The sequence below is a fragment of the Poecile atricapillus genome, chromosome Z, assembly GCF_030490865.1.
Source record: "Poecile atricapillus isolate bPoeAtr1 chromosome Z, bPoeAtr1.hap1, whole genome shotgun sequence".
Lineage (NCBI taxonomy): Eukaryota > Metazoa > Chordata > Aves > Passeriformes > Paridae > Poecile > Poecile atricapillus.
Genome location: NC_081289.1, coordinates 31,049,310 through 31,076,101, shown reverse-complemented (window position 1 = coordinate 31,076,101; position 26,792 = coordinate 31,049,310). Strand labels below are relative to the sequence as shown.

Below are 26,792 nucleotides of genomic sequence, written 5' to 3'. Positions count from 1 at the left end.
ACATGCTGATCATGTTTACTTAAAATCCCCTAAATTGTTAATTGTTCAAGACTTCAGGGCTTGTCAGGCAGGTGCTCACCATTGTGCCTGTAAAACCAGTTATGCTCCACAGTGAGGAGATAAAGAAAAAAGGCAGAGGATATGGTTGTGGTAAAGAAAAGGCTTTAGATTCTCTCTGTACCAAAGCATAACAAGTAGGAATGAAAAACAAGCAGTGTCCTCAGAAGTGAAACAAGATGGGTTTAGCAGAAAATTAGGACTATCAAGTGGAGTGAGGATTGAATACTTGCAGGAATGCTGTGAATCCCTTACCACTCAGCTGAGAAGGCAGGTAATTGAAGATACAAATTATGACTAATGATTGTAATGAGGATTAATAGATGCAATAAAGACATGATCCTCATTGCTGTAGGGAAATAATGGCATTTTGTTTAACAGTGGCATGATTTCTTTTCTCCTGATTCTGAGTTCACTTATATAGACTAGATATTAAATGAACTTGGAAAATCAGAAAAGGAAAGCAAATCAGGCATTTCAGCTCGACTGGTTCTGAGGGTACACAGGGTAAAGGCAAATATCTACAGAAAGTTTTGCTACAGGTTCCACGTCTAATATACCTTTAAATTCAGTATATAATTTTGTGTTTAGGGATAGAAAGCAGGAGTATTACCTTAAGGGAAGTGCTACCTTTTATTTTACCAGATGAAAATAACAAAGAAGTCCCTCCTTCTGTAAAAATCAGCATGACCAGGATAACAGCTGTATTGCAAGTCAGGAAACAGATGCAGCAATTCTCTATTAGTTGGTGTTACTAGAAGTAATGTATTAACTGCTATCGCTTATTTCGCTCTGTGGCCATGCTGTCCCCGTGTCCCAGATGTACGGACATTCCAGATGCCGGCTGTGCTGGATGCCTTTTGCTCAGCACTGGAACAACAGGTTGCCTTTTGCTCAGCGCTGAAATCTGCGTTTCCAATTCAAAACGCGGCAGATGTGGTGCCCCTCAAAGCCACTCACGGTGGGTTTATTGTGTGGCCAGCGGCACCTTCCTTCCGCACTGCCAGGGAGCGGCTCCGTGCCCGTGCGGGGTCAGGGGTCCGTCCGCAGCGGCCGCCCCGGGCCGGCCCCGGTGGCTGATGCGGGCGGCTCCGGCCCTGTCCGGCGCGGGAGCCGCCGCGGGGCCCCTCCGGGCCGCCGTAGCGCCGGGAGCAGCGCGCGGGGGCTGCCGGGACGGGGCGTGTGAACTTGGGCGCGGCGCGGAAAGTCGGGCCGCGAGCGCGCGCGCGGGGCCGGGGTCGCGCGGCCGGGCCCAGTCGGGGCGGGCCGGTCCCGTCCCTCAGGCGGAGCCGGGGCCAGACCGCTCCCTGAGGCGGCTCTTGGCCGGGCCGGCGGGGCGAGCAGCGGGGGCTCGGCCCGGTGCCCGCCCGCCCAGGTGCGCAGCGCCGTGGGGAGAGCGCGGGAGCGGGGCCGGGGCCGAGCGGTGCCGATGCCAATGCCGTGGGGCGGGGTGCGCCGAGCGGCTCCTCCCGCGGCCTCCAGGGCTGAGTTGTGGGGCGGGAGACGAGCCCCGTGTGAGGCGGGAGGGGCGGCTCCGCGGGCTGATGCCGAATGAAGGCGTATGTGGACCCTGAATTTCTTGTGTAGTTTTGTGAGTGCTGACACTCCCGGCAGTAAGAATGAATGGCCTAAAGCGGTGTGGAAACGTCCCGCAGACTTTGACTAAGGGGTGGTTCCGTTTTCAGCCGGAGGGAAGGCTCGCGTTTACATTTGTCGTTTGTTAATAGTTTAAAATTACCAAGAGTAAAAATCTGAGTGTCAGCGTTTCAAACCAGGAACCGGTTAACCTGGCTTTAACTCTTAAAAGGTATCATTCAAAATAGGTAGCGGTATATTGTTTTGGCCTTTTTGTTTTGTAATGTTTTGTAAGGTGCGATGATGGGTGACTCATTGTCGCTCGTATTCTGCTGTCAAAGGTTTAGTTTAAAGGACTTTGGGATATCTCCGTTGGAGTGGTGAGATGAACGCTGAAGTGAGTCCTTTAGGTCCCCACTGCCAGCCTTCCCCTGCAACAGTTTGATTCTGGTTTGTATTTCCCCATCTACTGGTGGGAAATGGGTCTTTCAGATACTCATGGCTTCCTGGTCGGCAGCTGTGAACTGTGGAGATAAAAGCCTCATTTTAGTCTCTTGATGCCATAGAGGGGGTGGGTTTGTGAAAGAGAAACTACGCATTTCCTGCGAGAATTCAAATAAGCAAATGCTTGCAGTGTCTGCTGCTTTCACTCGTGTATGCACCTGCATGGTACTAACTGTTTAAATCTCCAAATAAATATTGTGGTTGTCAAGAAAACTTCAACCGGACCATTTCAAATTGCGTTTTTGAATTGTTATTTTGCCTGGTTTATTTTTTTATTTTATGTCTTTTCACTTATTCTTTCATTTATTTCTGCCAAAACAGGTGCAGCCATGCAAGAAAGTATACGTTTTGCATCATCAGGAGATGACGTTAAAATATGGGATTCCTCATCTTTCTCTGTGGTGGAGCAGTTCAACCCACATACACCTTCACATCCAGTTAGTTCACTGTGCTGGGCCAGCAATAGTATCCTTTACAGTTTCAGCCGTATTTCTGTGGGTGTTCTGCAAAATTCCAGTGGTTTTTTTCTTTCCTTTTCTTACTGAAGTATTTGTAGAACACAGGCCTGACACGTTTTGAAGTCTAGTTTAAAAATGTTGGTATGTATTTTGACCAAAGTTTTGCGGTTCCCCGTGCTGAAGGGATTTGCAGAAGCAGTTAATGCTGGTAAATAATTCTGAAGAAGTTTCTCATCTTGGGAGCCAGTGCTTTTCTAATGGCTGTAATATGCCTGAATTGCCTGCCAAGTATAAAGCTTACTCATTTGTTTCTTCAGTAGTTGATTATGATACTCACTTTCAAGACAGTGCTTAATTAACTAACAAGCTTGAGCAAAGCAATTACTGGTGTAGTAAAATTCTATACATAGTATAGTGAGGAAAATTGTCATCAAAGATTTTTTTTTTTGCCTAATGTATGGCAAAAAAACTTACACCAGTTGGAACGCTATGGAATGTTTTAGCTATGGAGCTTGCAGAGAATTTGAACCACAGATAATATGTTTTCATGTATATGCGTACACACTTGGATGTGTTTAGTAAACTTTATGTGCAGTCTGTCTTATGGTCTTTCTTCTACCAGGTCTCCTCTTCATCTGCCAGGACGGAAACAATGAAGTACCTTGCTTTATAGACTTGTCAGCTTGTTAGGGATAAAGCGTTAGTTCTGGTTCTGTGTAGTTCTATAAAATTATGCAGAAGTGCCTTAAAATAATGAAAGCAATAGCAAGCACTACTCTGCCTGCTGGTTTTCTTGTGTTAAATCCAGCCACTTAACCTGTGTTATTCTTAAATGAGCAAGTACAAAATCAAAATGGTCGTTGGGCTGAAGACTGAACGATTACTCAATTTGTTGTGTGGCAGTGCAGATACAGTCTCCTTGCTCTGTAGTTCTATACGTGTTCTTATTACTCTGGGGTACTTGGTTTCATAAAAGATTCTTTTTGGGCTTTTGTTTTTCTTTTCTCATTACAGAGTGGGAGAAATTGGCAACTGCTCTTTGTACTCTAGAAACTGTATGGTGAAGTAGTCTTAACATTTGTCATGACCAGGACCATTCTTTAAATCCATAGTCTGCTAACAGCAACAGACATTCCTTTGAACTAGTGATAAATGGGGCTCTTACTTGGGGGTGTGGGGAAACAGAATTGTAGACTGGATAAGCTGCCTTAGTGGTAAAGAGCTCTTAAATAATGCCTGGCAGGTATTTCTCATCTTTTCTATCAAAGAAATTGCTGTCTCTCTTGTATTGGCAAGTAAGGGCTGTAGTTAATTTAAGAGCTCCTTAATGAAAGCTTGGAAAATAGCCTTATGTTTCTGTTTCTTGGTCCCTTCAAGGTGCATTGCTTTAGACTGGTTAGCCAATCTGTCTTCTGTTCAATAAGGGAAACTTCCTGTTTCTTTTATTAATCACCAGTATCCTACAATTATGCTCCTTAACTTGTGACAAAGATAGATACCTGGCCACTGCTTCTGCTGCTGGTGATAAAATAGTTGTTTCAAGCTCTAAAAGCAAACCTGTTCCACTCTTTGAAATAGCTGAAGGAGTAAGTATGAGTAATGCTTTTCCCTAATTTTTTCCCCAGTTCAGTTTGTATCCTGTGTGTCTCACCTCTGTTCTGCATATTGGGATCAATTTAATTTAAGTATTGTTAGAATTATGACACATATGTAAAAACATTTCCTTGTGTATTGTTACAGAGTGGGGACAACAGTGCTTATAAAATAGTTCTGTCAGTAAGAAAATACAGATGCAGTTATGCAAATGTGATAACTTGAGTCAGTGGTTCAGATGTGATCTAATGTGAAGGAGATGGGATAGCTCAAATGTGAACTTCATTTTCCAGCTGTCAGTATTGAGCATGCCTATGAGTTGTACACTAGAAAACATAAATAAGAGTTTATGTAGAGGTTGTTCTTGGAGCATACATGTGCCAGCTTCTGGAATTGCAAGAAACAAGAATTTGTGTTGTGTTCAAGGTTTTTTGTTTTCCCCTGTTAAATGAAGTGTTGCACATCAAAAAGCTGAACTTAGTTTTAGAAGAATCTCTTCACATGGTCTCTTACATAGCTTGTTAGTTCTAAACCATTCTAATTATTCTCCTTGGATAGCTGTTGTAATGCTAATTTGGACTGGAAATGTTTTGAAAAGTTGTTCAAACCTTGCTTAGAGGGTGCTGAAGCAAACACTTTCAAAGGTGGAGTGTTTGTCCTGAAGATTTCACTAAATTTGATCTATAATTAATGCAATCCCTTGCAATTTTATCATGTCAATAATTAGATGGACTTGTTTTTTCTTCAGTCAAATCTTGAGAACTTAAAAGTGAATTTTCAACATGATGGAACTGAATAATAATTTGTCCTCAATGTAGGCCTATCATTAAGATTGACATTTTTTTTTCAAAAACTGGTACCTCAGTGATTATTTTAAAAAGAATCACTTAACTGAATTATGAGGTTTGCTGCTATATTATTCCCTGTAATGTTTAGGGAATGTGAAGTATGTAACTTAGACAACTTCTTGATTTTCTTCTAAAGAGATTTTTTTTTTCCTTAACTTAGGGTTTTTTTTTTTAAAAAACTTCAGTACCTGAAAAAAGTACCATGATTGCACTTTACAGAGCTATAATTTAAAAGGAAAATGCGTATTGGAGGAAAAGGTGCCAAAAAATTTGAAATGGAAATATGCAGTATTTGAAAGTTTCTTAATTTATATTAATTTATGTGCTTACATTTTAAAGTAGATTAAATGTATGTCCAGCTGGACTTGATTTTAAATGCCTTTTGATAGAAAATGGCTGTAGAGTATGAATAGGTCTCTCTGTCAGTGGGACTGTTTGTGCTGATGAAATTGAAAACACACATCAATATGCTTTGAAGTAGATTTGCATAAATCCCTTAATTATCTTTAGCATACTTTTTTCTTCTTTCTCCATTAGGCAAAACAGACATGTGTGAGCTTGAATTCTAGTTCTTCATACCTCGTCAGTGGAGGCCTTGATAACACAGTTAATATCTGGGATTTGAAATCCAGAAAGATTTACCGCAGCCTAAAGGTAAGTTTGGCTGAGGTAGCTTTCCACTCCCGGGTTTTGCTGCCAACTGTAAAAAATATACTTTCTCTAAGTCCGGTGTCTGTAGGATCAAGGTCATATATAGTAGCTAGCACACATCTGGGTCTTGTTCAAGTCTGTGTTCTTTATGTGCTGTAAATAGCAATGTTAACGAACATATGTGACCTGATGTTTTCAGAGTACAGTTCTATAATAATATATGTTTAAATTTTCAGAATAGACTTCTTATTTTGCAAATTTTTATTGGGGTTGTCTGATGGGGATTTTTTACAGGCATTGCATTGCAGGTATTTGCTGTTTCTGATATGTTGAATGAGAAAACACTTCTGTATTTGTGGAATACTTTAGCAGAACTAATGTTGTGCAAAACTGGGAGATGGTTGGCTTCTAAATGATCCAGTATGAATTGTCTAAAATTTTGTTACAGTGCACGATGACTTAGTATGATAGGATGACTTAGTATCTTTCCCAGATACCTTCAGTAGATGGTTTGCCCTTATTTAGCACCACTGTTTTAAGAGGCTATGAAACTTTAACTTTGATTTATCCTTTTTTGCTTGGACTTTCAGAGTTACAGTTGGAAACAAAACCTCTAGGTAGCCAATACAATACTTTAAATATCCATTGCTAACTTTTGGGTTAGAAGTACTCAATCGTGTTCCCCTATATAGGAAGATACGGGAAAAATAATATGTTCATTATACACAATATCATCACTGCAAATGACTGTACTGAAAAGCTGTTTGGTAAATACATGTGTTAAAGCTAAAAGTGACATGTGTTAATGCTAAAAGAAGGGGAAGTTGTCAGTACATCAGATTAACAGAAAGTATATTCAAATAATATCACTGGGATATAATATTTTGTGAGACTTTACCTTTAAAATAATCTTCATAACAATTGTGGTAAATATTTCTGTGGTTATCTTATTAAAATATTGTATATAATTATGTGATCATCTTTACTAATTAAAACCACCTAATGGAAACAATCAGAGGGTGGTTATGATTGATCTTTGGTATGTTTTGCTGCTGTTTTCTGTGGTATTCCATAAAAACTCTTAAATTTTTTAAAATGTTACAGATGGTAGAAAAAAATCAAGCTGAAGTTTTTTTTGCGAAAGCATAAATTAGGAAGAACGTCTTTAACACTCTCCCTCTAACCTCCCTTTCCCACAGGAGCATAAAGATGAAGTCACATGTGTTGCATATAATTGGAATGATGGCTATGTTGTTTCTGGGTCTTTGAGTGGTCAAATCATCCTACACAGTGTTACCACCAACTTATCAAGTAGTCCCTTTGGTTATGGCAGCAGACAGGTAGGCTCTCTGTGTTAAGTTCCTTCAGGTACTAAGCTTAATTTGCAGTCTTTACAAATTGAAAGTACATATCAAGAGCTTTTAAATTTTGGTATTCTGTTTCATTTTAATTTTTGAGAGTGCCCTTAAGGAAAGGAGAAAGCAGATCACTCGCTGCATTAGAGCCTTAAATACTACGTAGCATTGAAATACAAACTTCTCAAGTGCCTTTTTTTCTATACAGGTTACAGCAAATTTTACTTGGTAGACACTGGCTCCTCAAGAACAAACTTGAAGATATCTTAGAACTGGTTAAAGCACAGTTGGCTTTACAAACCAAAGCAGGATTTTGATTCACCACTCTATATATACTGCAGAGGGCAAACACCATGCAGCCTGTCTGGGTTCTAACTTATTCAAAGCTTTCTGTACAGTAGAGGTGAATACAAGCCTGTATTTGGAAATAAATTTTTAATCTGGAGATTAAAATTTCACAGCTGCTCAAAGAGAAAAGTAATGAGGTTTTATCTTACCTACTCTAGGTATTTAGTTAGTATTTGGGAGAACTAGTTGAGGGAGAATTGTGCACAAGGCAAACACAAAGCATATGTACTACTTAAGACCCTTGTTAGGGTTTGCCACTGCAATTCCTTTCTGCAGACTCAGAAGATATTAAAAGAATTAGTGGGTATCACAAGGGGAATTCCCTTGATACAAAAGCATTTGCAGTAGTAAATGAGCTGTGTTGTCCCACTGGAAATTCCAGTGTGTGCTCTTACTGAGAATTGTCTTTTCTTATGGACAGCCATGTGTTTGAGGTCTAGGCAGGCTTTTGTTTTTTACTGAATCATTTTTACAGAGGCAGGAGCTGCCTGGGGGATGCAGCACTGTTGCTTTGGTCCTAAACCTGACCTTTAATGTTGCAAGAAATGCTGAAGTTGTAACTTACTCCTTTTCTGTTTCTGCAACAGCTTTCTCAGCCTTAGATTGCAGATAGTGTCAAATTAAATTTTTCTCCTGTCTCGCACAAACAGTATAACCTGGTGAAAAATCTCTTACAATCTCATAGCATCTCAGGAATTATGGTACACTTACTGATGAAAAATCTCTGTTAAATTGAAGCTATCTCTGCTCCTAGGTGCTGCAGTCTTTGATCCATTGCCAGTCTCATACTTATATTGAAGCAAAATTGTACTTCATACTTGGTTTGATCTTAAAAATCCATCTATATAGTCAGGTCATTTTTCTGATTTGATTGTTACGATTTTATAAAGAATGTGGATGTGAGGCAGGAGCTGCAGGGAGGTCTGATGCCTTGAGAGGCTGCCTGGAACGGAGGCTAGACAGTGTTAAAGGAATAAAGTAGGTATTTATTAAAAGGCCTTCAAAGGATACACCTTGGGCAGTACAAGAGCCTGGCTGGGGCTCCACCCAAGATGGATGACCGGTCACGAGATTTCACACTTCTGTAAGTTTTGGTCAATTTACATACTGGGGTTAATTGTCCAATTACAGCTTCAGGTTATGAAGTCCCATCCTCCCAGATTGCTCTCCTCAATTCACTGTTTATACTTTTTGGGCCTGAAGCTGGAACAGTGTCCTTGGTTCTCAGGCTGGAAAGTATTGTTTTGTCTAACTACACCATGAAAAGAACTTGCTACCACTATATGTGAAGTTCATATACTAATGCAGTACAGAAACTGGAAAATATAAAAGCTAAAACTTAGGGCATCAGGTCCATGGCTGGATTATGCAGCTGAGGTGAATATCCAGAGTGGGGACTATGCTGCTAGTTAATTGGAAAATGAAGAAATTCTTGTGAGGATGGTTTGCATGAAGCTATTTGATATATTCAATTCTTTCCACCAGAAAGTGATTAGGAGTAAGAGATATGCTGTGAATAACTGTTTTGTCAGATGAAATCAAGAAGTCTGCTGCAAAGCTGAGTGACCTTTAGGATGGATAACACTATTTGATGTGTTAAAGTAATTGCAAACAAAGAGTTCTTGTTCACATTCTAAAGGGTCTGTAACGTTTTCTTAGGGAGGTCAGTTATTTGATTATAGCTTTAATTTAAAATGGAATTGAGCTATGATTTTGTAATGAGTTGGCTAGTTGGATGTCCCAGTTTACCAGCTTGTCTTTGATCCTAAAAATGTTCATTACTTGTATGTGCAGAAATGGCTTTATTATTGTTTTGGGTTTGAGTTGGAGAATTGATTCTGCAGTGAAGCAAATATCTGAAGACTTGTGTAATTCTGTTAAATTTAAAAAGCCTTTACTTGATTTATAGCTTAGGGGCCAGGTTTCCTTGAGAGTAAACTTGAATAGATAAACAGTGTATTACGGTGTTTGATCCTGGTGCTAATTTTCTGACCTAGGACGGGTCACCACTCCATAGTAACTTTTTTTTAGAATTGAGGAATGTGAAGTCTAACTAACCTTATAAATTTTAGCTTGTCTGTGTTTGATTCAGCATGATGGAATGTAGTTTCCATGCCAGTTAATTTCTCCTGTTGTGTAGATTCTACAAGTAGTAAAATAGCCCAAGGTTGCAGTGCTTTCTCTGACTTTAAACAAAATTCTTTTCATAGGAGCATTGGTCTATATTCTGTTAATTGATTTTAATTTAGAACACCTTTGTGTTTTATTAGAATTGAGTTCTTGCAGAGTTGTTTGCAGATCCCATAATTTGTCTTTGCTATTGGCATTCATTTAGACTACCAGATTCTTATCTGCTTGCTGTTGTGAGGATAAATTAAGGTTTGTTTCAAAATACAATGTTTGTTCAAGTCTTCACTGCCTGGTGCAATTCTCCTAGCAACAGGATTTAGTTTAGCTGTTTGAACAGCTGGCTGATTCGTAAAGGAGTGTGATGGATTCTGGCCACTCCATATAGTGAAATGTTTGTCAGCTTTTAAAGCTAAAAGTGGGGAGCAATGGTAATATGGGGTATGTGAGCATATGAAAGAAAATGAAGAACTTGCCCAGACCTGTGATATTAAAAGGATAAAGGAAATGGCTGACTTGGTAGGATAGCAAGGGAGGTTTGAGAAGAGCTTGAAGAGAGTAATGTTGGTGGGCAGAAGGACAGGAGTGAGAAAATGAAACGAGCAGATGCCAGGGCAGTAAGGAGGAAGGTATTTGGAGGTGAAGAATTCAAAGAACTTTGAGGGTCAGGAATATTTCCCATGTAGATCCTGTTTGTAATTAAAGCTGTTACTCCTGAATCTCTCAGTATTTTTTTCCATATAAACAAACAGAAAAATGATGATAAAATTGTGACTAGTAGCAGACCATATTAATGATGAAGGGTTGTACTTGAATATGCAGTTGAAAGTACCACCTCTTTAAAGTAGGTTTAAGCAATTTGGCTTCCAGCAAGACACACAATACAAGTACTGGAAATAATTCTGGAAGAATACGAAGCAACACATATCTCCATTAAAATGAAGTTAAAGACAGAAATATGATTAAGGGCAGTAAAATATGTTGTGGTCTGTACCAGAATAAAACAATAGATTTTTGAGAACCTTTTCAGGTAAATTAAATATAAGAGCACTCATTGGGCTGGATTTGAGTAGAGTACTTGATTCAGTGCTTTGTGAGAAAATACTAGATAGGATGGGTAAGAAACTCATTATATTGATAAATAAAATATTTTCTTTCATTATCTATCTTGTTTAATATTTTCATTATATAGAAATATATATTTTATGATAGTAGAAGTAAGGTCAGCAAAACTGGGTAAGGGTCTGGAGCATGGGTCTTGTGAGGAGCAGCTGAGGGAGTTGGGGTTGTTCAGCCTGGAGAAAAGGAGTTGTGATGGGACCTTATTGCTCTCTACAACCACCTGAAAAATAGGTACTAGCAAGGTGGGGGTTAGTCTCTTCTCACAGGTAACAAGCAATAGAAGAGAAAACGGCCTCAAGTTCCACCAATTTAGATTGGATATTAGGACAAAATTCTTCTCTGAAAGGGTAGTGAGGCATTAAAACAGGCTGCCCAGGGAAGTGTTGGAATCATCATCCCTGAAAGCATTCAATTCAAAATTCATAGGTGTGGCATTTAGGGACATGGTTTAGTGGAGAACATGGCAGTGCTAGGGTAAGGCTTGGACCTGATGGTCTTTGAGATCTTTTCCAGCCTTAACGATTCTGTGACTATAGGTAGAGCTATGATTGAACCCAGTGGGAGGGCATTTGCCCATAAGAGGGGATTGTGTCAGTATCAAAAAATGATTGAAACTATTGACACAGGAATAACTGTGACAGAGTAGAAATCAAGATACCACATTTGGGGGACAGCTGAGACTTTTATTAGAGTAGAATTTCAAAATTCCCAAGGGAAAGAAGGAATTGGATTTCTTAATATAAAATGACAATGACCAAAACAGACTCAAAGAAAATGCAATCTAGGACATTTTGTGGTGAGTATTTACAGTATAAAATGGATGAAATGTTATTGCTGTTGCAAAGACAGTAACAAAATATTTTGAGGATCATGAAAGATTTTAGTTGTCTGTATTCAAGAGAGGGTTGCAAAAAGACTGATGGTACTGAAAAAACAGTCCTGGGGGACTGTCTCACTTTTTTTTTATGGCAAAATAAAGCCTGAAGGAAAGTGAGCTTGCTGCTCTTTAAAACAGGGGATAGCAGCACTGGAGAGTTAGGAAACTGGTTAAGTGTAAGGGCATTATGGTCACAGGAGCGAATAGGTGCAGATGGGTTGTAAGTAAAATTGATCAGGAAATTGATTACTGTAGTATTAGAGCAGTGAGGACATTCTGAAACGTCCTCAAACAAAATACCTGTCCTGAAAGGCAAGTTAAGTTCCTGGATTACTTGGTTCTGTGATAGAGAGGCTGTGTGTGATAAACCACACGTTATCCACTTCTGTGGTCTTAGTCCACAGGCTGAAGTCTGGTCTGCAGGACCTTGCTTAACTTTGGAGTCTGTGTGTCTTGTCAAACTGGCTGATAACCAACTACTTCAAATCAGTGAGGGGAATTAAGTTTAACGTTTTTGGCAGAAGACTAGTTGTTGAAATAATGTACCTTTTCACTCCTTTAATTTTAGATGTGATGTGGGATTTTTTTTTTTTCTATGAAGGCATGATATTTGCTGAAAATTTGAGAAACTTTTCTGGAAGTTTCATTTTTCTTCTTCATAATTTTGCTTATCAGCTCAAATGGTACCCCATAACAGTAAAAAAAAAAAGTCTCCCCCCTCAATAGCAAAATTGGCATTGTAATGCAAAATTATTTTTCTGGTTTTATTATTTATATTTCAGACTTGGAAGCCTTTGTAGATTACTTCAACTTTGTATTCCTAATCTGTTTCTGTCTTTAGAAAATAATTTAATATCATGTTTAATATTGGTATTAAAATTCATTTTTATATCTGTTTTACAGCCTGTTCGACACTTGAAATATTCATCCTTTAAGAAATCCTTGCTGGGCACTGTTTCTGACAGTGGAAATGTCACTCTCTGGGATGTAAATAGCCAGAACCCATATCATAATTTTGAAAATACTCATAAAGCACCAGCCTCAGAAATCTGCTTTTCTCCAGTTAATAAGCTGCTGCTTGTAACTGTAGGTTTGGATAAAAGAATTATTCTCTATGACACATTAAGTAAAAAGTGAGTATATGAAAGACCTTTTGATTTTAGAAGATTCCTTATTTGAGTTTTATAAACTGCAAAAACATGTCTAATTATGACATGAATTATTTCATTCAGCCCCCATGCAGAATGGTTGAAGTGGCTGGCATATTGCTATTGGAAAACCTTTTTTTTCATTTTGCTTTCTAAGGTAATAAACAAACAATTGAAAAACCCCAAGGCATGTGGGAGCTAAATGAAGTCCAGTTCATGGGTGATGTTCTCCAGTGCTCGTGTATGGGATTTCTTGTTGATAGAGAGCAGTTAACTTCTGTGAAGGGCAGTGCAACCTGTGGGGACCTTCAGCCACCTGAGCTTAGCTTGCCTGCTTTTCTAGTTAAGATAAAAGATGTACCTGTGGTGCACAGAGCTGCTGAGATAGGGGAAAATGTTGGATGAAAAAGCAGGAAGTTTGGGTGATGGGACTTTGGAGCAAGAGGATAGGATGGCAAGTAGTTTTGTGGGACATTGGTTTTAGCATGAGTAGTGATTTTACTGTAGCTGAATAAAAGCAGGAATCAGTGTTGTGGAAGGATGTAGTAGACCTGAACTAAGACCTGAAGTTTTTCCCAGAGCTGTGGGAAGGGTAGAGTTGATAGGCTTGGGAAGCTAGAGGATGAGAGGATGTATGTAGTATGATTGCTGTTGCAAATGATGATACCAGTAGATAATGTTGGTGTTTGCTATTAAGAAGGCAGTGTGATCATGTCCTCATTAAATCTTTTGGGGCATATGCAGTTTTTTTCTTGTTAGGCATGAATGCTCAGTGTAAGCCTAATGCACTGTTTCTTAAAATAGCTCACTGAATTTACTTGCCACTGGAGAAGTTGAACTATTGACCTGTAGCTGAATTATGAAAGCTTATATATATATATATATATACACATATATATAATTTATTTATATTTTTTTTAAGACACTCTTTGTTGAAAAGTTTAACTTATGAATTCTAAAAGATTCATCCTGTCCTTCCTTGTATTTGAAGGTTACTGACAACAATTGTAGCTGATTTTCCTCTGACCACAGTAGACTTCATGCCTGATGGTACTACTTTGGCTATAGGATGTTCCCGGGGAAAGATTTGCCAGTATGACTTAAGACAACTGACATCACCAGTGAAAGCAGTTGCTGCTCACAAAGGCTGTGTGAAATGCATACGTCTTCAGTTCAGTAGCACTTTTTCCAAGGTATTTTTATTGTTCAGTATGCAGATTAATGAAAGCAAAGCATAAGTTTAAGTTCTAAAAAAAGTTTAGCATTCACTGTCTAAGCATTACAGATGCCAACCAAATAGGATCATCACAACAGAGGAATTATGAACTGCTTAGTCTTAACTGTTGTTTAGTCATTGTTAATGTGGAATTCCCCCCACTCCTGGCCTCAGTGTAGAACTAAGTGGAATTTGTGGTCTTCTAGGTTTTCTGGTGTGGATATGCTGCCTTTGCAGATCAGTTTGTGGCACCTCTGGTTATTTGTAGGCAGTAGTAGAAAAGTCTGTAATGGCCCTTCTGCTTAAGGAGAAGACACAGGGCTGCTCATCTGAAGATATTTTGTATGTCCTATATATGGACTTCTGCTAGCACATATAAACAATGGAGAAGTTAATAGAGAAGACCTAAGAGGTTTCTCCAAGAGTTGATTAGCTCTACTATATCCAGAAACCCTGTGTTTCCAGTTAGCGGACACTGAGAGAACCTTTGAAATGGATTCTTTACCACTCTGAGATTTTCCTTCTCCTCTAGCACACTTGCTAGAGCAGTAATAGTGGTTAACTATTTTTGTAAAATTTGGAGTCCCTAATAACATAGTCTCTTGTTGTAATGTGATCTCTCTTTTCTGCTAGGTCTAAACCTGGAATCTAAATTGACTCATGCAGGGTCATTTCACTGTTAAATTGTTGCTAGCCTTGTGGAGGTCCTCACAGTAGCTATATGATAATACAGATGCTTCCATGCTCTGAAGTTACATGAAGATATCTTTTTTTTATATTTATAAAGGCATATCTCCTAGGCAGCCTTTGCGACTTGAACTGTTTTTTCTTACTGTTTTTAAAAAGGAAAGTATATTGTCTTGTATTTTTACTTCTGGCTGAAGGAATAGCTTCTCTTAATTTGCTATATTTTTTATTCAGTCTAACCTCACAGGTTCATCAAATAAACCTGTGTCCAAAAGACTAGAAGTCAAAGCTGGTAGTAATCTTGGAGGAATTCAAAATACAGGCATCAAAAACATTGCCTCTCAAGCATCAGCAGCAGTTTCCTCTCATCTTACATTGACGAATGAGAATAAGGGAGGAGAGATTTTTCAGGAGAAAACAGGTAATGTTGTGTTCCTACTTATACAATAGTTGGCATAATGTGGAAGAGGGAAGCAGTGTTTCATGTTTTGATCATTACAGTATTAAAATTTCATGGAGGGAAGGGCACTTGTTAGGAAGTACTGTTTGCACATACATATGCACATTCAATAAACTTCTTTTCCCTCCCCACTGTGTAATATGTGCTATGAGACTGTAGAAGGTAAATTGGGTCCTACTATAAGCGTAAGACACATGATATGTAAAAATTGTGGTGGTACTATGGAACTATCTCTTGCATTCTGACTTCTTGCAGCTTATCTTTATGTACTTTCTGATGCAATGTCTGCATAGAATGTAGAGCTGAAGATTTGTAATTCTGTTAACAAATAGGAGTAACAGACATCATCCAAAAAACACCACAAAAAAACAACCAACCAAGGAAAACACAGGAAAAAAAAAACAACCTAGTCCAAAAACTCAAGTGACAACTGAACTATATTTTTGTGAGAGGCATGATTCCAGTATCACATGGTAGGAAACATGTTAAATATAGTTGCAAGTATGATTAGTTGTATAACTGTACTTGCTATCTGTGCCTCTGAAATTAACAAGATCTTTGTAAGAATTCTGAGTATTCCAAAACTGCCACTGTGTGAAATGTACTCTTAAAATTTTATTTAATTCAAGAGTTCTGAAAATATCAAATCAGTAACACTGCTAGTTTGATTCTTGAAAAAATTCCTTAATCCATTTTAATGTAACAGCACTTCCCCCTCCCTTTTAAAATAAGGAGAATTACATTTAGTAACAGTAATTAGGCAGTAAGCTGCTGCACTCTATGAAAATGCGTATTAATGACCTCCCTTGGGTATGCAGTGAAGTATGAGGTGAAGTAGAATGTTTCCTGTGTATGCAAGAAGTGCTGCTAATCAACATTACTGAAGGGTGTGGAAATTTTTTTTTTTGGTTAACACATATGATTTATTATCTTTATTTGAAGATGTCGCGGCTGTTACCCCTTAAAGAGAACCGTGCATAATAAATAAATGTTTTAAGAAAGTAAAAGCTTACCAAGCAAAACAGTTTTCCTTAATCTGAGTGTTCACTTTAAAAGTAAAGACCTCTGAATACTCCAGAAGATACAGTCTTTAAGGTTAAAAATGGGAATGTATGAGATACCACAAACTTTATTTGTTCTCTGGAATTTCTTCTAGAGCCTGTTCATGGGATTTAACTTTGGAGAAATAAGGGGCATTCAATAAAGTAATCTGATTGCATATTTAACAAAATTGAGGCTTTTTGTCACAGGTGTTTTTAAGGTACAAAAGTATAAATGGAGTCAAAATATGATGAGAAGCTTGGATGTACTTGGAGCTGGCTTCCCATAAACTCCCATTTACCAACTGTTCTCTGCTTTAGGTACCTTACTACATTTAGATTACTGGGAATGGGTGAAAGTGCACAAGATATTTTGGCCCAATTTTACGTTTCACTTTTTCCACGTAGAGCCTCTAAATTCTGACACACAGGTTGATACTGCACTTCTGATTTGACTCAGTATACCAAGTATTTACTTAACTAGCAAGTGCAGTCCTATGCTGGTGTGACAACTGACACATCTGAAGAAGTGAAAAATGTAATCTATTAATATATTTAAATGTGAAATCGTAAACATGACTCAAGTTCCACGTAATGTAAATACTTGGACGTGATTAATTGCAGTCACCCACACAGTCATATTTGGATCACTTCAGCAAGTAATCCCACTTAGAGAAGTACTTACAGGTTTTTATGAACATTTTGTGAAATCATGAGAGTTATTTTGGTGATTGTCTGAGCAGTTCAATTCACTTTCTAAAAACTGTAGTTTGAAGTAGGGATTTTTTTGAACTTAAGATATGCTTCCATTCTTCAGACAATTGTCCTTGGTATCATGTATATGAAAGCTAACTTTTTTCCCCCTCGATTGGGTCAGGGATGGGGCTTGAGGGTAGAGTGAGGAAAGGTCTAGGAACAAGTTTGGTTGGGTTTTTTTTTTTGTCTTCAATAGTATCTCCAATTTGATTTTTTAATATTAGGATATATAAAATGATTGTCTAATATTGGAAATATGCAGAGACTATACTAACACTAGGTAAGCTTTAAAAAAGGTGTGTTATATAATTTCTCTTGGAATGCTTAATGGCTCTAGTACAGCAAACTTCTTCTTGCATAACAAGTTTAAATTTTTATCATCTGAGTGTGGTTACCTTATTAGCAGAAGGTACAGTCACTAGTTTTCACTTCAGCTGATCCGCCATAAAATTGCTGCACCCATCATGTAGACTTCTTTAAACATGGGTGGGTTCTCCAATTTTACAGTCCTCCTCTTTTGCTTTTAGTTGTGGTCACCTTTGTTGTCAGCCCAAATGAGGAAGTTAAAATTGATCCTCGATCTGGCATCTGTACGATTCTGAAGTGCTTACTGGACTTGCCCAGTATCATGAGTAGTGTGAGATTGTTTGGCCATAATGTATGTTGTTTTTGGAAAAGGTCAATTACTAACTGAATCATAATGTCCTTTGAAGGTTTTCCACATAGTTCCAGCTTGGATGTCATTCCATCTAAAGAAACAGATAATGGGAAACGTGCTGAATTAAATAATTTTGATGATTTGGGTCGAAGCAGTTTAGGAGATATGTTTTCTCCAGTCAGAGATGGTAAGTTACTAATCCTGGAATTTTTAAAGCATCGTTTGTCTGCATGTAGTGTGACAAAATGTCATTAGTGTCTTATTGACTGCTGTACCTACTTGATATTTTAATTTGTCTTTGATTATGAACTCGATGTAGTGATACAAATAAACACTTAATTTGTCTGTGTTCTGCTATTTTGTAGATATTATTGCAAATAAAGCAACTGAAGATATCCAAGGAAATGGTAAGCATATGCCACTGATAGGACTTTGGAGGACTGTGCTAGTTCTCAAATGCTGATTTTGTTGTACCATTGAAAACAAGCAAATGACCAAAGCAGACACTGAAACAACTTTCCTAGAAATTGTCTGACACATTGAGAGACACAACATGGTAATAGGAAGTCAAGACTAAGGTCCTAAAGTGATTGGTTTTTTACCTTTACACAATTTACAATGATAGGCAGAGGCTTTTCATGTTCTATTACTTTTATAAAGATGGGGGCACCATAAGTTGGATGGAAGGATGTAGTTTTTGTGGAGTACATTTTTTGGTGATTTCTTTTGTCAATCAGTTTTGTATGAGTGTGCAGGCATTTTAACTGTGGGATAGATTTGGTGTGTGCGTTCATTCACCTGTGTGTTTCATCTTTTTAATTTTAGGCCTGGATTTCACTCACCTATTGGGTTTGGATTTTCTCCCACAACCAACCATTGCCTTTCCAATAAAAAGAAACCCAGTGGGCAGTAGTGCGCAAGGGACACAGTCTAGCTCATTACATGCACTTGGAGGATCTCCAATTAAAGAAGAAGAGGAGCATCCAGAGACTGACTCTAAGAAAATAAGTCTTGGAAAACAAGAGTCTAAAGATGTCTTGAAGCCGGTATTCTTGTTATGAGTGGTCTTTTTAGAATCTTGGCAGAATATTTTTCCTTGAAGAAAAAAATCCTGAATAATGCTCCATCTGTTTTTATTTTGCAGCTCTTTTCACATGCTATTAACACAAATCTAAAACCTTGTGTGATTTAGATGAGTTTGCCTTCAGAAATGGAAGATAAAAGTATGTTTGTCTTAAATAATATCAGGTTACATAAGTTCCCATGAAACAAAACAGGTAGCCTGAGGAGTATTTCGATTTTTCTAGAAAATCAAGGATCACTAGCTGGTTGCACAGTATGACTGATTGTTGTTTTTTTTGGTCAATTCCACCCCTCTTCTTTCCCTGTTCTCTGTCTCCCTCTTTTCCTTGAGACGTCTTTGATAAGCCTTTGCACAGAGCTTAGCTACTTTTGTATAGCACTTGAGAAGTCTGAGTTTTCTAGGAGTGATACAACTTAGTCACAACATTTTTGATGTGAAAATTGAGAGGCCCCCGCCTTTTGCACTTGCTTCTATGTGCCCACTTGAGGAAATTTGGAATGCTTTAGCAATCAGTTTTTCAGATATCTTGCTAGGAAATGAAAAGCATGTATTTCTAAAAAGTTTCCTAAAAGCAAAAACGTTTGAAAGTGTATTTTGGAAAACTTAGTCTTCAAGTGCAATTAAACAATTGTATAGATTTCATCTTTAAAATTGAAAAAAAAATTTTTGTTTTCAGGTTTCAAAATCAAGCTCATCAAGCATAGAACCTATAAGTTCTCCACCACCATCTACTCCTGATGCAAATGAGAAACTAATGAAGAGTATTCAGGCCCATCCTGCATTTGATCTACCAGTAAATGGTACTACCTCAACAAGTAAGTTGATAATTTTGGCTCAGTTCTAGGTGTGGTTGAATGTAAACTGACGTGAAATCTTACAAAATGAACTTAGCATTAGAAAAGAACATCTGATCTCAATTCTTTAAATTGAGCCAACCCTCCTAGAAGTCTTTAGTTGCCTCTGAAAAGACTCGTTCTAATTCTGATATTATTTTTTTTAAGCAATATTTGAGATAAAATTAAATAAATAATTATTTTAAAAATAGTATCAATGTAATGCAATATATGAAAGGTTTTATTTGTCTTGAGGATTCTCAGTATTTTATTTTATCGTAAAGGTTCAAAGATAACATCACCTGTCACTGCTGGAGTTGCAAGTTCGTTGTCAGAAAAAATAGTAGAAACCATTGGGAGTAGCAGACCAAATGCACCTCTGACAGCAATTCAAATAAACTTCATTCAGAATATGATACAAGAAACAATGGATGACTTCAGGTACTGGTATTCCTGCAGAGTGTTGTTGTTTTCAATGGCATGTTTTCTTAATGAGGTGTTTCAGCATCTGCTCAAACAAATTTCTCCTTGGATTAGAAAATTACACCATTTATAGCCCTATTTTTGAAAAACTAGTTATGAAACTTATTTTTTAATAGCTCTGATGACTAATTAGACTGATGCCTCCAAGGGCTGTTGGTGTATGACTTTGCTGATGTTTCCAGAATGAGTGACTATTTCTCTGATGGTAAATTTAGTCTGCATAGCGAGGTCTCTACTCTTTCCCTGAAGCCTTGCACTGATTTCTTTTGTTCCTTGCTCATCTCCGTATCCCAGCCGGAGAAATTTCAAGCTGACAGTGAGGAGAGTTTGACATAGCCAGTTGACTTGTGTTGGCTTTGATTGTTGTTATCTTGGCATGTGTAAGGTAAAACAGTGTGTGTGTATTTCTGCTGGTGGAACTTTGCATTGAAATAATCTCTGTGCTGTAAGTGATGGTTGGTTTCAGCTTACTTTGTGGATATCTAACCAACATTCCAATTGTCTTGAAAGAAGTCAGATTAGCACAGTTCTATTTAGAGTGGAGTTTGAAAAAGGTAAAGATGTTAAGAGAATTTTTCTTGGGGATCACTTCCCAGCCCATGTTTAAGATGAAGTAGGTTGAATGGAGATGATGGAAAAGAATTTCTGGGCAGGGGAAGTGCTGCTGTCCTGTTGATAAAAAGCAAAGCACTAAGCAAACTTAGCTTAGGAGGTCTGTGTACTATGGCTGTTCTGTATCTGCCAACAGAAAAAATACATCAGATGTTATTTAATGTCTTTGCATAAATATAGTATGGTAAAACTCCCCTGGGACTTTTTGGCAATAAATACACATCTGATGAAAACCTGTAATTGATGTAACTTAAAATGCAGTCTATGTATTACAGATGTGTTTTCTTTAAAATCTGTGTTCAGGCACCCCAGAGTTAGAAGTTATGCTTGCCTTTTACTGGAAGTCTTTTACTTCCAGTACTTGAGATCTGAAGCCTTAAATATTGTGTTTCTCCTCTGACCTATACTTTCTGGAGTGGCTGGAAGGCTCTGCTGGGCCTTGTACCAGTTGAAAGTTGGAGATGCAGTTAAACATCATAAAATACTTTTAGTACTGGGGTCAGAAAGAAGGAACTATTGTAAGCTTCCCATTGATGTAACTACCTTTCAGCTGCTGGAATTTGGAAAGGATTTTTATCTTCCTTGCCTGAAATTCATTCCTCTTCAAGTAATAGGGGAAAAACCACAGACCTTCAGGAAAGGACCAGGAATAAGATATAATTCATTAGGTTCCTAAAAGATGTTTGCTTCTTGATCTCCCTGTCTTCGGGACATAACCCACATCTTTGGATTTACAGGATGCTAGCTGGCATCTATACTTGATACACTCAAGGAAGATTGCCTCTAGTAGGAGTTCTGTAGAACAATGATCTGTGGAAAGCAAAAGTGAAGATTCCATTTGGGTTTGCTGTATGTTTGAGGAGAGGAAAATGAAATAAGATCTGTGAGTGTCCACTTAAGAAACACCTTACTTTGTCAGGCCAATGGTACCCATATCACAGTACTCAGTCTCAGACAGCTGCACTGAGCTGCACTGGTCAGGGAGAACTTGTGAGCTTGCCTGCTTTTCTGTGAATATTCTCCTTGTTCTTCCTCATCTCCTGGAACTGTTGTATTATTGTTATGAGGCAATTTTCAGGTGTGGATTTTGTAGTGCAGAATGGATGTCCATGAATTAACAAATTCATGTCCACTTCCAGAAAACACTGCCACTGCTTTTTATGTAGATTAACCTGGATTATTCCATGGATTGGAGAATAATATATCACCACAGCTGATGCTTTGGGCCCTTTTACAAAAGAATTTTGAAAGTCATGTACTGAAAAGGTGTATCTTCAAGTACAGATAAATATCTCTCTGTGGTGCTTGTGATCAAGGGACAGAAAATTAGCTTTGAATGGTAAAAATGAGAGGAATTTATAACTTGTGAATGAAAAAGAACCTTGGTATCACCATGTATATGTTTGTGTTTTTAAACTGAAAATCCTACATCTTCTTATGTGCTAAAAAAATGGTACTTATGAAAATCGATGTCATAACAAAAGTATTCCAAAACAAGCTGTAGAGGATTATGTTTCATGGTCTAAGGGTTTCTAGACTTCAATGAGAGTGAAGGTGAGGAGCTGTGGAGTTTTGGGTGCTGAGGGTATGAGAGAGACTGCTTCCTAAATGAGTCTAAGCATCGTCTTTTTGCAATTCTTCCCCCAGAGAAGCATGCCATCGAGATATTGTGAATTTGCAAGTGGAGATGATCAAGCAATTCCATATGCAGTTGGTATGTACAAGGACCATGACGGGAAATGTATTGAGTTTTTAATTTTGATGGTACCAAGACATGCCATCTTCTTTCAAAACTGAAAATCTTTTTTGTATATTAAAACCAAGAAATGGAGGATTTCATCTGAAGGAGGGGGAATGGATGAATGGGAATCCGGTAAATTGTTTTTTCTTTGATTAATAAAGGGAACCTAGGGGTTGAGTAGGTATGAATTCCATACTTCAGGAGTTACAAACAAATTCAGCTGTCCTTTGGAAAGGGCCAAAGGCTGGGGTAAGGAGAAGATGGATGGAATTCAAATAGAAAGCTTCACTTGTAGAGACTGTATGTATGCATGCTGGGCTGTTCTGTATTCTTTAGCTTCACCTTTTTATGAATCTTTGTTCTTTTGATCTGCATTAAAAAGACCTTGTCTGGGTTCTGAGCATTTTAATGGAATCTGCATTAGTAGATTCTCATCCTGAAGAACTGCAAAATATCCTTTGATAAAATATTCACTAATGTATTAATGATCAAAATACTGTATGTCAGCATAAAAGGGAAAATCTTACTTTTCTTATCAAAAGTTTCTAAAAACAGAATTATCTACATTATTTCATTTTTAAAAGAAACATGAAAGCCAATAGGATAAAACTGGAATTATTAACTTTATTACTACTAATTGGGACTTTTTTCTTTTCCGTAGAATGAAATGCACGCTTTACTTGAAAGGTACTCTGTAAATGAAAGCTTAGTAGCTGAAATTGAGAGACTGCGAGAGGAAAACAAAAGACTGAGGACTCACTTCTGAAAGATTTACATTGCTAATTTTATTAGCATGAACTCAGTACAGGTGGTGTGTTGTCTTTGAGATCATCTATCAACTGAAGTGTTGTTTGAAGACCTGTTACTATTTTGAACGTGAATCTATTCTTCTAAATAACTGGTGTAAGATACTATGTCTAATTATAAAATCTGTAGCAGATAGGCACTGTATAAAGAACATTTATTTTCATCTTCATGCTGACCACCTTGCAACGCAGCCTTCTAACAGAAAAACTCAAAGGACAAGTACGGTATTGGAGTTTTAGCAACACATAAAGTGCCTTTTCATAAACAAAATCAAACCAGGGCAGATGTTTTTGCTGTAAGAACTTTTTTATATATAACTACTTTTCTATCTGATTCTTTATTCTTCTGCTGTCAGATACAATCACTGCAGCTTGCCTTTCAGATACTTTCCTTGAGGAAAGAGGGAAGTGAAAGCTCCTCTTTTGCACAGCGTGGAGTCTTGTTTACAAAGAGCTGGAAAGTACAGTAGTCAGTTAAGTTTATTCAGCTGGAAACTCTTCTGTCCTGAGTAAAACTAGAGCTTGAAAATATTCCCAAATTCAGTGCCACAATCTTTCTTACTGAATTCATAAGTTTGTTGTTGCAAATGCTACATCAACTGCACAACAAGATTTTTTGTTACTACTTTGGCTATGAATCTAGAATTATTTTTATTTACATGTATTTGAATGTTGTCATAGCTTGTCTGATTTGAATGCAACTTTAGTCTTCAAAATGTAAGTATATTAATAATATAGCCATTAATAATACAGCAATGTGTAATTGAAGTCTTTCAGTCTGACTCAAGCACCTTTTGTGCCCAATCCCCCCTTCCATTGGTAGTGAACAACACTTAATATTGAGCAGTTGTGTTTCAGTTTTGAGTCATGTTGGTTTAGCATTATTGTGGCCTTTTTCAGATAGCTGCATACCAAATCTGTTATCTTGTATTATTAGCAACCATTAAAGAGCGATCATTACTTCAGTAGCATAATAGTATCATACTGGTATGTAAACATTTCTGAAATGAAGCTCACCAGGAAGTCTTGACTATTGAAGTGCATGGGATATTTGGCTTGGCCTTTATTTTGCCAGGAAGATGAAATTAAGACTTCAATTATAAATTACTTTAAAAATCAAATGAAAATTTTAAATTGAGTTAAAAATTTCCCTGAAAGACTTCTACAAGTGCTTCTTGCTATTTAAGTTTTTCTGGAGGCTTCTTAATTTTCCTTCTAATATATGCTTGTTTCTTTTCACAGAAGTCTGAAGAACATGGCAGGTTAATAATTTGCATCTAGTGTTTAAATCCGTGACGACACTGCTACTAAATGAGTAGAAAAATAAATGAAAGCCATAATATATAGTGTAACTTATTTTTATATGTTGCAAAACTAAAGAAAAACTCCAAACATGTCTATAACTTCCTTACCTTTCACTTCTTTTGAAAAAGAGACTTCCTTTTTTTGATGTCATTTAATGAAAAACACATTCTTGTAGCAAAATGAGGGTGTTCAAGTAGCCTTTAATATTAGGGAAATAACTTTAAATGTCTAGTTCTACTGTTTTTATAAGCTTTAAAAAATATTTCTATATCACATATAACTTCATATTGAAAGGAAACAAAGTTGAGATTTTTTTACTAACTTCAGACACAGTGTAGAGAACTCTTTGGTAAATTCAAGGGATATGTAAGCTTGACACGTAGACCACACAGTTTGTGAAGACAGTAGTAGTTGAAGGTAGCAAAAATACCTTAGCATCCTTCTATGTATTATTTCCAGTGTTAATGAAGTAACCTTTCATATTTCCATCTCTTGATTTCTTCAAGTGCTCTTGCTGGTGTACCTGGATGACAGCAGGGAGTTAGACCATTATCTTGGGTATTTTACTTACAGGTAATTTGTTTTCCTGACTCCAAACCATGTAATGTTTTTAATTCCCAAATGGACGTGACTATAGCAAGAGTAATTAAAGATTTTTAGGGATTTTTAGGGCTTTTGTCCATATCTCAGGATTACTGTAGTGCAAGTGGCTACACATGGTGTGTGGAGACCCACTCTGCCTTTCACTATAAAGGTATGTTTTGCCTTGTACACTATCTGATTTGTATGTTAAAATAAAGCTTCTTTTCACCTTTTTCAGTAAAAAGCTGTGGTGACCTGCTTATTAAAGAGAATGATCAGTGTTGTAATTGTTGTGCCTCATCAGGCACCGTCTACCTGAAATTCTGGAGTAATCTCTCTTCTACCTCTGTGGCTTTGTGTAGGCCATCCAATAGTTTCCACTGAAATGCTCACAGTACCTCATGTTCTTGGAGTAAAGGATAAATGGGCAGTTCCCCCTTCCAACTTGAAAACTGTTGCCATCATGCCAAAGAGATCATGTTCATAGCTAAGAATCATATTCAAGCAGGTGTTTCGGGCAGGGGGAATAATGTCTCCTAAGCTCCTGGTGAGTTGGACGTCCTGTGTCTTCATGTTAAACTTGGGAATAAAAAAAATTAACATCCCTTTCTCTCATGTAAATAAAGACTTTCTGTGATGAGAAGTTTATTTGCAGTTTCAAGGTATGTAGGGTTTGAAAGCTGATTTTGACTAATAGATTTATTCTCATAAAAGTGCAAAATGCCAGCATGTTCTTACTTCCTGGCAGCAGTCCACAAGTGCCTGATACACACACCGTACTCTTCATAAGCACGACAAGGCTGAATTTGGAAGTTGCACGTTGCCCCTCCTGCACAAGGAACATGGCATACTAGAAGAAAGAATGTGCTTTACAGACTGCATTGCCAAACTGTACAGTTCTTTGCCATCTCTAGATACTAAAACTGAAGATGCAAAATGGTTGTAGATTTCTTGTATATAAAGGTAACAGATCTGACACTGCTGAGTGCTTAAGGCTGACAGGTGCTGTGTCTGTGCTTCCCCACCAGTGCACTTGTGTCTGTGTGTCATTACTGGTGTGTGTCAAGAACTGCACCTTCTGGTCAGGCTGAGTACAGTCATTTTCACATCATTTCAGGCCGTGCATCTGGGCAGTGCTAATGAACAAATTCTCAGCTGTGGAAACCATCTTGTACTCTCCCTTAAGCATCCTGTGCCAGGCACTGGCAAAGATAAATTACGAAGCTGGAGGGACAAGAGTAAAAAATTCTGAGGTGTTTTCAGGATTAACTGTGAAACTACTTTTGATTTTGGATGTCTTTCTCTAGCCAAGGAAGTACAGACAGTACCTGTGTACTTCACATTTTTATATTTGTCTGGCGCAGCTATAGGGCAGGGAAACTTAACAGTGGAATCATACTCAATAACTACTTAGAGTCACGGAAAGCACATCTCTTTTTAGCTAATTTTATCAGTTGAAACAGTGATACGTTTGTGGGGCTGAGAGCCACAATCCTTCAGATGTGGACAGTGTCGTATCTAGTAAGCTTTCCACAGCAGTTGCTAATAACGCTTCTTATATAGCCACTTTTACAAAAATTAGGGGCTTATATGAGATGTTTCCCTTTTTTTGTGTGTGGAAAGCTATCCTGGAACTAGAATGCATATCTAATATTTTCAAAATAAATGGAGAAACTTTTGAGGCAGTGCGTATATCATAAACTGCAGATTATTAAGAGCATCTTTGAGATGTTAGGGGGGCTGATGACCCAAAAAAAACTATTCTTGGTCCAGAAGGCACTTAATTTTGAGAGCAAGTTAAGAATCCACTAAATAAGCAGAAACTTACACTTTATTCTCTCTTCACCTGGATATAAACAGCAGCTG

The 26,792-nt window shown here is 37.8% G+C and overlaps 1 protein-coding gene across 1 annotated transcript; it reads left to right on the top strand.

Annotated features, from left to right (window-relative positions):
* The first annotated feature begins 1,238 nt into the window (after positions 1–1,238).
* LOC131592618 (protein NEDD1-like) lies at positions 1,239–25,170 on the top strand. The gene is made up of 15 exons (XM_058864231.1): positions 1,239–1,432; positions 2,458–2,601; positions 4,086–4,180; positions 5,573–5,689; positions 6,886–7,026; positions 12,419–12,648; positions 13,655–13,856; positions 14,801–14,987; positions 17,536–17,667; positions 17,846–17,887; positions 18,306–18,526; positions 19,241–19,379; positions 19,682–19,838; positions 22,140–22,206; positions 22,895–25,170. Exons 2-15 carry the CDS (start codon positions 2,466–2,468, stop codon positions 22,997–22,999), a joined length of 1,971 nt encoding a protein of 656 aa, XP_058720214.1. The 5' UTR covers positions 1,239–1,432; positions 2,458–2,465; the 3' UTR covers positions 23,000–25,170.
* Positions 25,171–26,792: the final 1,622 nt, after the last annotated feature.

Excerpts from the sequence above, each read along its gene's own strand:
- LOC131592618 (XM_058864231.1), top strand. The coding sequence starts at position 2,466 with ATGCAAGAAAGTATACGTTTTGCATCATCAGGAGATGACGTTAAAATA. Across the intron at positions 19,839-22,139 it reads GAAACAATGGATGACTTCAG|AGAAGCATGCCATCGAGATA; the intron begins GTACTGGTATTC and ends TTCTTCCCCCAG. Across the intron at positions 22,207-22,894 it reads AGCAATTCCATATGCAGTTG|AATGAAATGCACGCTTTACT; the intron begins GTATGTACAAGG and ends TCTTTTCCGTAG.